Source organism: Juglans regia, chromosome 2 (genome assembly GCF_001411555.2).
Source record: "Juglans regia cultivar Chandler chromosome 2, Walnut 2.0, whole genome shotgun sequence".
Lineage (NCBI taxonomy): Eukaryota > Viridiplantae > Streptophyta > Magnoliopsida > Fagales > Juglandaceae > Juglans > Juglans regia.
In genome coordinates, this window is record NC_049902.1 from 22332394 (window position 1) to 22344431 (window position 12038).

Sequence of the window (12038 nt, forward strand, 5' to 3'; positions counted from 1 at the left end):
CTGCTGGTATTCTGTTGCCCAGTCTTGGGATGTTTTCGTATCTTCTTTAACTTCTTACATTGTTTTCGAAAAGAATAGTTTTTTTTTTTTTCCGAGTATAATTTAATGAAAAATAAATTCAATTAATTAACATAATCATATAATTTAATTAAAAATAAATTCAATTTTATAAAAACTGACTCAATTAAATGAATTTATTTTCTGCTAAATTGTATAAGAAAATCATGTTCTAAAATATTTAATTCAAATTCAAATAGTAAAATGAAAAAAAATAACTAAATAATGAGAAAAAATCTATTCATCATTCCAACTCCCATCATCGTTCCATTATCTCATGATATGACATTAAATGATAGGTTTACAAAGAAAATATAATAAATAATTTTCAATCACATAATGTCATATCATAGAATGATGGAGAAATTATGGAAGTTAAGTATATGAGTAGAATTACTCAAATAATAATACAATAGTAAATGAGCAAGTGGGACTACTGTACTATCGGTTCACATCTTTTCATACAGCTCAATTTTCCCAACAAAATCATCCTAGCTATTAGGGGTCCCGCCCCCACTATCCCGCTCCGAGCAACCCCGCTCCGCCCATGCTGGGAAGGGCCTCCCACCCAGCATCTAGCACCCCTGGCGGGGAGAGCCCAAGCCCGCCCCGCCCCCGCTTACATCTATGTATATATATATATATATATATATATATATATTATACATATATAAACATAAATATATATTTATATTTTACAAATTACGTATATATAAATATATATATTACAATTTGTTAGACTTGTTCACAAAATATACATTGGTAAATTTAAAAATTACATAATTTAAAAATTAATACACTACAATTTACACAAAATATGTATTAGCAAATTTAAAAATTACTTAATTTTTAAATTATAGTCATATTTACAAAATTTAAATTTGTAATTTAGATCTAAAAATATATTTTTAATTACTTTTACGGGGTGCGAGGAAGGGTGCCCCGCCCCCTCGCACCCCGTAGGGGGCACCCCTACTAGCTATATAAGGTTAAGAGCTACTACGGAAATCGACAGTTTGGATCAATAAGTTCGACCAATTGAGCTGGCAGCACGTGACTAGTTAATAAAAAAAAAAAAAAGAATAATGCTAGAGCTCCCTCTAGCATGTATTTTTATGTGTTTTTTTAGTTCTTTTTTTATATAGATTTTTTAACAATTTTAAATATTTAAAAAAAATAAAAAATAATTCACAATATTATTAAAAAATATTTTCTTAATCACTAAGTAAAATAAAAAGTATTTTTTTATTATTTTTTATTTTACTTCGTGATTGAGGAAGTATTTTTTAATGATTTTTTTTTTTTACTTTCTAATTAAGGAAGTGTTTTTAATGATGTTCTAAATTTTTTTTTTTTTTAATATTTAAAAATGTTAGAAAATTTTATATAAAAAATAACTTTAAAAAAAATACATGAAAACACATGTTATAGCTCCAATAGGACCTCCCAGCGGGAGCCCCCAGTGGGAGCTATAGCATTATCCTAAAAAAAAAGGAAAAACCTTGTTGTAGAGTTGTAATCGAATCAAATTGAGCCGATTTTTAGTTTGTCGAACTTGGCTCAATTTAAAATACTCGAGTTCAAGATTTTTATTTATTTTTTGTTCATGCTCGACTCGATAAGCTAAATTTTTAACTCGATTTTGAGCTCGAGCTCATCTAAAAAAGGAGCTCGAGCTCGCTCGGCTCTAATATTGTTTATTTCTTTTTTAATGAGATTTAATGATTAATAAATTAGATAAATAAAATAAAAATAAAAAATCTAATATTGAATTTGTACAACTAATAAGGAGAACCTCTATTAAAAAAAAAAAAAAAAAAGGTAGGACCTCTATTGAATTATAAGAGTTGAGTCGAGTTTTGTTGGGCATGTGTCATTTACTAATCAAACGAGTATCTGCTTTCACGGGCGAGCTATTTTTTTCACAAGTCGAGTTCAATTCGAGTTTAACCGGACGAGTACTGAGCAGGCTATCGAACAAATTAGTTCATTTACTGCCTTATTTGTCTGAATGCCCGTTCCGTCCCTTAGTACGTATTCTTTCCCTCTCTCCCATAACCCTAAACCTCTCCCTCACCCATCCCTCCATCTTGGACGGAATCAATGAGTCTGTCAAGGGCCATCCTTCCATCCATGTGGCAAAGATTCATTTTTGGCGAAAATCTTCGTTCCCAACCGGCTCCCTTCCCGCCTCTCTCGCTCCCCACGAATTCAAACTTTTCGTCCATTTTTTATTTACATTCTCGACTTGTCATTACTAGCTATTGTTGTGATTTGTCTTTGATGTTAAAACAATGAAAGATTTTAGTAGCTACTTTTTAGAATGTTAAGGTTATCACAATTTGCTTATTGTAGTCCACCTATTTGTGATAAGGAACCTAAGGGTTGATTGAAAAAGAAAAAATCAAATTATCCAATAGCTTCGTGCCCAAGAATTATTGGAAAATTCCAATGAGTGCCTATAGGGATGGTGCAATTGAGTTGATTCCGTTCAAAAATTTTGAAGGTCTACATTAGAAGATCGAATAGGAACTTGGGTTTTTTTTTTCTTTTTTTGAGAGCTTACTTTCATTTTCCAAAAGGTAAGTGGAGCTATGAGATTGATTCAGTTTTGTGGTTTCATCCGAGAGGAAGGGGAGGGAGGGAGGCATGCGACTTTGGGAGGGAAGAGAGAAGCATTAGGTTTTATCAAAGGGGAAGAGAGGAGCCTGGGTTATGTGTAGTTTATTTTCTTTAAATATAGTGTATGGGCCATGCACAAAGTGACATTTGGCATCAATATAAAGTATTAGTCAAATCTCTCGGTTCCAATAGTATTTTCCATAAAGGTTATAATAAAATTTATTCTAGGATTCAAGTTTGGATGTAGAGCTAGGCTTGCCATCCGCTCTATGTGGGCGGGTGCCCTGTCCCCCCACTTCTACATGGGTGAGGGGGGCTTCCTTTTTAACCTTACCTCCCGGCACCATCTCATTCTCACATATGCTGGTGGTCCTCAACGAGCGAACTACCTTTCAAACTATCTAGCTACCTATTGGCCTTGATGGTGTATAGGTACATTGAGCCCAATGTCTTTTTAAAGTCTAGAATGGTGGTCAAGTTTCAGCCCATCTCTACTACAATTTGTACATGATTTTCCAATCTAAACTATATATAAATAAAGTTTATAGTTAAAATATTACAAATTAATTTAAACTACTTCCAAACTATAAATAAAGTTTATAACTAAATTTCTAACACGTTAAAAATAAAGCTAAATTATTACAAATAATTTGAGAATTATCTCTTAGTTCGCATGTTAAGTTAATGTTGTAATGAGACTAATTGTGAAAAAAAATTAGAGCACATTTGAGTTTGTTTATTCATTCTAAGAAGAGGAATAGATTAGTGCATAAAAGTTTGAATGATTTAGGTTTTATTCGTTATAACTTGAAGCTGCGAGAAAAATAAAATTTGTCAATAGTAATTTTTATTACTTTTGCAAAATATGTAACATTTTCACTTATGTGCCACTTTTATTTTGGCATAAACATAAACAAACAAAAGAGATGTTTTGGATCCTATCAACCTTGAAAACATCGGCTTCATGAAGGAATAGGTGGGTGAAGAATCAAAACTTATTGATGGAGAAAACTTAGATTGGGAAAGTATTGAGGAGTTATTAGCCTCGCTAAATTTGGGAGACGATGATGATGTTGGTCTTGATGTTAATGATGATGGTGATGATTGTGATTAAAAATATTTTGATTAACGTTTTGAACTTTGATCCTTGTTGTTTTTTAGATGAAGATGGGTGATTATTTTTTTAACAGTTGGATTAAGAATTTGGAAATATTGTTGAGTTTTTCAGATATGTATGTTTTAAGACTTGTATTGAAAAATATTATTGAGTTTTTTAAGTATGTATATTTTTTAGACTTGTACTCATGTTATTTTGGAATATAGTTTTTCTATATATAATTGTTTATATACACGTGTGTGTAAGTGTAATTTATCTATATAACAATTATCTCGAAACAGTATATTGAAACATATCGGTACTGAAATATTTTGTTCTGATACCTTAACCGGAACGGACACGAGAACGGAATTCAAAACTTTGGTACTGATGGAGCATAAATGTTCTTAGATGACATTTTTGTAAAGAAGGCTTGAAAATTTAATGCATTAAACTATGAAATATTAATGGAGCATTACTTAGTCTAAAGGACTTAACTAAAACCTCATAGTGACCTTCAATGGGTTATGAATGCAATTTGGGAATGTCCTCAGGTTTTACTAAAATTTGGTGATACCCCAAGCGCAAGTTCAACCTTTGATTTCTATATCACAAATGGTTTTGTGCTTGCCCTCCAACCCGTGTCATTCCTTCACACATTCATCACATTGCCTAACATTATTGCATTCATACGTTATTTGGGAAACAAATATGAACTCCACTCAAGCACCGCATCCCCCTTGGACAGATGCACCCGTTGTATTTATTTGACATGAGCTTTGCAATCTAAAGGTGGATTCAAATTCCTTGTTCTTCTAGTCTTTCAATGAGCTAGAGTGATTACGTTTTGGGTCTAGCAAGCAGAGCTCCAAAAAAGCAGTTTGTAGATAAATAGATAAGAGAAGAAGACTGTAAATATATATATAAATAGTGGGCTAAGTTTCTCGGTTATGGTGTTGAGGATGAGTAAGAGCAAATGGCTACGGGTCTTGATGTTGTCTTCCATGTGCGTTCTCTCGTTCATTTTTTTCCTCTCCTTTAGGGGCGAGAGGTCCCGTTTGGTTGATAGATTCAACTAAGATCAATTCAGCTCAATTTAATTTTAAATTGAATCTAACATCAAAATACTTAACTCTCAAATTAATAAACTCACCTCAACTCAAAACATCTTTACACGTGGAACCCACAATCTTTTTCAATTCAACACTTCTTTATATGCGGGATCCACAACCTTTTTCAACTTCTCATAAATATATATAAATTCATCTTAACATCCAAACACATTTAAACTCATCTTAGGTAGACCCTACAAAACTCACTACACCATATCAACTCATTACTATTCATAAAAACTCAATTCAAGATCCAAACACAGCCTAATTGTAATGGATGGATCCTATTAGTTGAAGGCGGCAGAGGAAATGGCATTGGCAGTGGAAGCGACTTCGGCTTATGGGCTTCATTGCAAGAAGTGGAAAGTGTTTCTTAAAAAAAAAAAAAAAAAAAAAATTGATGAAGCATTGCGACTGTGGAAGCAATATTTATTTGGTTAGTGTGCTCTCTTATTTGCTTGATATGTTTTACCTCTTCCACCGGTATGCTCATGGCCTTCTCCCTCCTCTTCTAATGGATACATGGCCTTGTTGCTCTTGGGTCAGAGTTACTGGGGGCTAAACGATAAACCTTTCAACACACTTCAATGTTTGCATTGCTCTTCACAACTTTTTCCAACGAAAAAAGATAAATGCAGTCGGCTGCATAGTCACGGGAGAATCGCTGTAGATGTGGAAAATGAAGCGCACCGTTTTGTGTTTGCAGCAAAACAGTTCGTTTCGTATCAAGACCAATACCCCTTCATCTCCCTCCCAAGTCCCAAGACCAGAACCCCTTCGTCTCCACCTCTCCCTCCCTTCAAAGACCAAAACCCACGACAACAAAAATCTCCAAAAATCTCTCCCCCTCGTTTCGTCTCTCTTATTCATATTTTTATTGATTTGGGTGTTGAAAAAAGGGAGCAACAGTTGTTTGAAATAGGAAATGGGATGTGTGCGAGATGCTTTAGGTGTGGTGGAAAAATTGTGTTTTTTTACCAATATCGCATCATGTTCATCGTGATAGCTTAAAGCTTTGAGGATTGATGTGGACTTTTTTACCCTCTGAACTCTATTACAAAAACAACGATACACTGAACCGCGTTTAGCCACGTTTGGTTGTGCCGCTGTGGGATCGTTGTCCCGCCTAGCATAGGAAATCCATATGAAGCGAAACCATCTTGGTCAGAGGAAAGGTTTGGAAAGAGCGAGTGAGCTATCACCTCAAAGGTGGGAAATGTTAGGGAGAAGACTAATCTCCATGTTCAAAAGCTCCCCAACATCGCAGCTTTCTGGCTCTGCAAATCCCACCTATGAAAATAACAGCAAGTCATTGGCTCGAAAGGCGGTGTCTTTTGTTTTGTTTAATGTAACATGTGGTGTCGCTTTGAGTGCTCTTGACGACCTTGCTATTTATCGTAGCTGTAGCAGCAAGGCCTTGGAGAAAGCTAGTAAGAACCAGGCAGTCATAGACGCCATTGAGGAACCTATTGAAAAGGGTCCATGGTATAGTGCATCACTTGCAATAGCTCGTAAGAGGCATTCTGTGTCTTGTACATTTCCTGTGTCTGGACCACAAGGCTCCAGAATTTTCCAGTTGAAGGCAATCCGTAATGGAGATGACTCCTGGTTATCATCTCTTCTGCCTCGTGATTAGGACATTCTAATCATGGATTCTCTTCTCCATGTTCCTGGAAATGACAAGAAGCATCAAACATTACAGATTAGTCTATCTGACTTCACTCCCCCAGCTTGTAAAGCATGCAAGCCTCAATTTCAAAAGTCACAGAATCTAGAGCAGAAATAAAAGTCATAGAATACGAGAATCCCCTCGAGCATCTGAGATGGAACAATTATCAATTTATTTTATTATAAGGGCATCACGTCCAGGTCTAACACCCATATAATGGACGGGTACACCAAGTTCTTCTATCCTTTGTACATATGCGGTACGTGCAGCCAATGGAAGGTCAGCATAGTTTTTGATAGAAGAAATATCACTCTTCCATTCAGGCAATACCTCATATTCCACCTTCAATTGCTCAAGAAGACGAAGATCTCCAAGGAATGATTTAATTGGTGTACCATTGATGTGTTTATATGCAACCCCCAACTGAATTTCAAGAAGCTTCGACAACATGGCAACCAATATGGTAAGATTTAGTGATGAAAAGTGTACTACTGGTGAATGGCTGCTCAGACGAAGAGCAGAACCCACGAAGACGAAGATGAGACCCATGAAGACTAGAATACACGAAGACGAAAACAAGACCCACGAAGATCACCAAAATGTTCTCTTAAAGTTCATCTACCCACATCGAGAGACCCCTCCCTTCAAAGATGAAGAACTCGACTTGTTTTTGTCTCTAACTCTTTTCTTTCCTAGTTTTTTACTTCTATTTTCGTCTGTTTTCACTTTTTACTTTTTCAAAGTGGTAGGCTAACATGGCAGCGACTCCCTGGCGTTTGCACCTCTCGACTGTACGTAGAAGAACTGTTTTCCAACAAATTATTGAACGGATCTTCATATTTGAGAGGCCTTGAACTGAGTGCATGGAATTAACAAAAGAAAGTGCCCCATTATTGGCGCAAAGAGGACGTCATAACTAGAAACTTGGGAGCATATATACAAACCAGGAGAAGAAGACTACATGGAACTTTTTAGTTCAGCATTTTCTTCTGGGAGAAAAGAGAGTTCCACTGGGAAAACTAGAGTTTAATCTCAAGTGAAAGAACAAGCTTGAAGATTTCCATCCCAGAGAAAAGCAGATCATACTACATGTACACCGAAAAGTAAATTCAGATTTCCAAACGAGAAAAAATAGCAAGAGAGAGAGAAATTACTAAGTTTTGCTACTCATCATCCCACACACTATACTTATTTTTTTAATTTAATTTTTAACTTTTTTGGTTTTATTCCTCCTAAATTAATTGAGTTATTCTACTCATCATCCATACACCACACATTTGATAAGGAAAAAAAATAAAAAAAAATAAAAAATCATGTGTGGCGTATGATGTGAAGATAATGAATAGATTTTTAAAAAATTACCTGGTTGGGGAAGAGAAGTTGAGACTTCGGTAATTTTTTTTAGATAGGTAGCGATGTGCGGTTACTTTGAACAGTAATTAAGAGGGGACATATTTCCGATCATGCAATTTCAAAACGCTAATAGCATTTTCATAGATCTCATAATCTTGAGTTTTCACTACAAGAAATTAAATTTTTTTCTGGCGATTTTAAGATCGCCGAAAAAAGTCATTTTTTGCGGCGATTTTTAAGTTGTCGCAGAATTCCACCACAAAGTTGACGAATATTGGAGGAGAATTTACTGCTTATTTTTTGTGGCGACTTTTGGACCTTTTGTAACTGTAGCGGCTTTTTATTTGCGGCAAATTTAAAATCGCTGCAAATAGATACTTTTCCTAACGAATGTCGCCGCTGTAAAAGCCATTTTCTTTTTAGCGGCGAATAAGTAACGCCAGAAAAAGTAATAAAATTAAATCCCCTGTGTTTTCCCCTCATTCCTCTAATTCCCTCCAGCCGTCTCCTCCCCCCCTCTCGTCTCCTTCCCAATCCCTCTTCTCCCCCGATCCCCACTCTTCATGCCTCCACGCAACAGCCACTGCACACCGCCGTCGACGCACCCTCAACGTCCACCTCCACCGTCGCCGGCCGACTCAGCCAAGCCCCTCCCTCACGGTTTCTCTCTCCCGCAGTTCTCCCTTGCTCTTCACGATCGAAGTCCTTTCTCCTTCGGGTTCCCAGTGCCGCTGCGTTCTTAGCTGCCACACCACCTCCATGTACCGGGGTAGCTACCCCCCCCAATGGTCCCCAGCCCCTCCACCGAAGCTTTCCCTCTCTCTCACCGTCGATCTGCTCTCCTCCTCACGGATCTCGCTTAAGCTCCTCGTACAAGTCCTTCGCCACCTTCCTCCACTACGCAGGACCGCCGCAAGTCAGCCCTCCACACGGTCGCATGGCCACCCCCATGCTCCACTGCCTCCCCTTCAAAGCCGTAAGCCAACCTAGAACAAAGCACTGTTTTTGTTTACCAACATATAGGAAAGTAGCTTTTATCTCCAATTAAGCGAAATTCTTAATTGGTTTGGAGAAATTCTTAAGTGTTTACAGAGTTTGTATCTCCCATTTTACTCAAGTTGTTGATAGCAAGTGATGATTGATATTGTCGTGGAAACAGACTTGGTTTTCTCTTTCAATTTTTTTTTATAAATTGCCTATGCATGTGTTTGTGTATGTATAATGTAACTGAGGCCATATAGTGTAAATTAAAAGATCTAACTTCTCACTTTATTTCCTTCACTACTTTCCTAGATCTTCTTTAATTTGTTTTGTTTATAGGAAAGCATGCAAGGAAAGAACAGAACAATTACTAGGATCGTTAAGGATAAACACATTCTTTTGCGTGCACTCGACCTAGCTAGGTAAACATATAGGGTAAGAAGTTTGGAGAATTGAAGTGCTAAGGAAATTTTCATTTCTTGTGCCAACTGTGTTAATAAAACTGCTTGGGGATGTGATTAGAAACATTACAAATTTAGAGAGGTTAATTGTAAGAACCAAAATAGTAATATAGGATATTTTACCCTTCTATATACATATATATACATGTGTGTATGTGTGTGTTTTTACTGTCCGTGGCATGCAGGCAACAGTGGTGGTGATCATACGTGCATATAGTTCATGCTATAGTATTATTTCTTTGGAGTTTGTAATTTTTTTCCTTTTGGAGCTATATTAACCTTGTTGCTATAGCTTATTCCTCTAGTTCCTTATGTTGGATTTTATTACAAAGAGTGCTCCAACTATCCATCAAAGACTCACCATTTGAAGCACCTTTTGAATTTAATTACTGCCTTGGCTCCATACAGTGACGATACCCAAGAAACTGGCTTTGCTGCAATAAGTAAGGAAGATGGTTTGTGATGCCTTGCATTTTGTTGTTGCATTTGATAATTTTCGAGTTTATCAAGAACTATCCATGGATAATTAGCTAATCCATGGCCTTGTTAGTTTTTTTTTTTAGCAACCAACCAACCAAATAAGAACAGGATGAAAAAAGAACAAAACTTTACTCACATCAACACATGTTTGAGGATAGGTAAGGTTGTTGGGTCAGATGGGGTTCACTCCCATCTTTTCGATATTTTCTCTTGAAACTCATATTTTGCACATTATGTTTACTTTTGAATCATTTGTTTTAGGTATGGGTAAATGGGGTTGCAACTCTCATCTAGTGATGCCATAGATGCTGCCATTAAACTTGCTATTGTTGCTGTATGTGTTTGTCTTGTATGTAAATATATATTTATTATTGTGTGGAGAATTTTATTTTCCTATTAACTTTGTTGAAATCTTCTAGGTCACCATAATAGTAGTTGCAGTACCCAAAGGGCTTCCCTTGGCTGTTACCTTAACGTAAGTTTGCTTGGCCTTATATATAATTTTGTTCAGATTCTTGACTTTTTTAATCTCTCCTACATGTCAACCCATGTTCTTTCATTTTATTATTTTTCTTTCCGTAGTTCTTGTATTACCTTCAATTTATATATAGCTCAGATTGGTATTATCGACATCACCAATTTCTTCGTGGCTCAAGCAGTTGAGATATTCTAAGCCTACTTTCCCATTAACTTTTGATGGTGCTGCTTCTAATTTCTTATTAGTGTAACCCATATTCGCTGGAAATAAAGTGCCGGTAAAGTTCATCAGGATTAACAATTGGCATGTATGCAGCATAAAGCCGGCTAGATTAAGAATCGAAAATCTGGGGGTTCTAGTGGTGCAAAAGCATCTGAGTAAGGTGAAATAATCACATTTGCTGGTGTTGCTGGTGTTGCTGGTGTTGATGAGGCCAAGGAGGAGCTAGAAGAGATCGTGGTATGCTAGAGACTACTCAGATTATCATTAAAAAATTTTCAAAATATATATGGAGTCCTGGATGCTTCCTTCTCATTCAGTAATTTTTTCAATATCTTCCTGGGCATTTAAGGGGGTATATTCATGACTTTCTTGTATCTTTTTCTATTTATAGTTAGATAAATTTCTTGTCCACATCTCGTTGTACTTGGAATGTGCCTTTTGCACTTTTTAATAAAGAAAGTAATTTTTTATTGTGATCTTTGTTTGCCAGGAATTTCTTCGGAATCCTGAAAGGTATATACGACTTGGTGCTCGTCCTCCTAGAGGTGTTCTCTTGGTAAGTTTTTCAGAGACTAATAAAGAATGTGAGCCTCATTATGAACCTATGAATATGAAGTTATGATGTCACTAGAAAGTTTTGATAATTGCTTGGGTGAGGCCAACCCTTCTAATTCTCTTTGTAAAGATGTCCTGTACCAGAAGTTAGTTATTGTTTCCCAATCTACAAATTTTTCTGGTTGACATTTTTCATGATTTGCACCAGTGTTTGTATGCCATTCAATGTTGGTAGATTATTACCTGTGATATAAGTTTGACATGTAATTAGTAAATGTGGCATTGTTTATCTTACATGTGGGTCTTCTTGGGACAGGTAAGACTCTCCTGGCAAAGGCTGTGGCTGGGGAAGCTGAAGTGCCGTTTATTAGTTATCTTACCAGTCAGTTTGTAGAGTTGTATGTTGGCATGGGTGCCTCCTGTGTGAGAGATCTATTTGCACGGGCAAAGAAGGAGGCACCATCAATAATCTTTATTGACGAGGCAAGAGTCTAGAAATCTCTTATTGTGTTGGATAATTTATGTTCAATCTTTGAAGTTGTCAATACATTTCAGGTTACATTTTTATTTTATTTTTTTATGTAGATTGATGCCGTAGCAAAAAGCCGTGATGGAAAATATCGAATTGTTAGCAATGATGAGCGAGAACAGATATTGAATCAGCTGCTCACTGTAAGCTTAACGAGCCATAGTTTTCCAGTTTCTTGAACATTTTATCTTAGTCACTGATGTCAATCAGTGTGTGTTTAATTTTATTTCAAGAGATGGATGGGTTTGATAGTAACTCAGCCGTGATCGTTCTTGGAGCAAGTAATCGCTCAGATGTATTAGACCCTGCACTTCGTTGACCAGGGAGATTTGACCGAGTGGTTATGGTTTGTATTCTTGTTCTCTTATCTGTCCAAAATCCAAATGTTGAAGTCTGACAAAGCATGTGCTCCTCAGCTTGGGT

General features: G+C 36.4%; 2 protein-coding genes across 2 annotated transcripts; one reads left to right on the forward strand and one right to left on the reverse strand.

Annotated features, from left to right (window-relative positions):
• Nucleotides 1-6031: 6031 nt before the first annotated feature.
• Nucleotides 6032-6523, forward strand: LOC109005493. Its single transcript, XM_018984456.2, has one exon. The coding sequence runs from the start codon at nt 6032-6034 to the stop codon at nt 6521-6523; it is 492 nt and encodes a 163-aa protein (XP_018840001.2).
• An 82-nt stretch (nt 6524-6605) lies between these two features.
• Nucleotides 6606-7105, reverse strand: LOC109005484 (adenylosuccinate synthetase 2, chloroplastic-like). The gene is made up of 2 exons (XM_018984449.1): nt 6751-7105; nt 6606-6658 (listed from the first exon to the last, which is right to left on the reverse strand). Exons 1-2 carry the CDS (start codon nt 7103-7105, stop codon nt 6606-6608), a joined length of 408 nt encoding a protein of 135 aa, XP_018839994.1.
• Nucleotides 7106-12038: the final 4933 nt, after the last annotated feature.

Excerpts from the sequence above, each read along its gene's own strand:
- LOC109005493 (XM_018984456.2), top strand. The coding sequence starts at position 6,032 with ATGAAGCGAAACCATCTTGGTCAGAGGAAAGGTTTGGAAAGAGCGAGT.
- LOC109005484 (XM_018984449.1), bottom strand. The coding sequence starts at position 7,105 with ATGGGTCTCATCTTCGTCTTCGTGGGTTCTGCTCTTCGTCTGAGCAGC. Across the intron at positions 6,659-6,750 it reads TATGGGTGTTAGACCTGGAC|ATTCTGTGACTTTTGAAATT; the intron begins GTGATGCCCTTA and ends TTTCTGCTCTAG.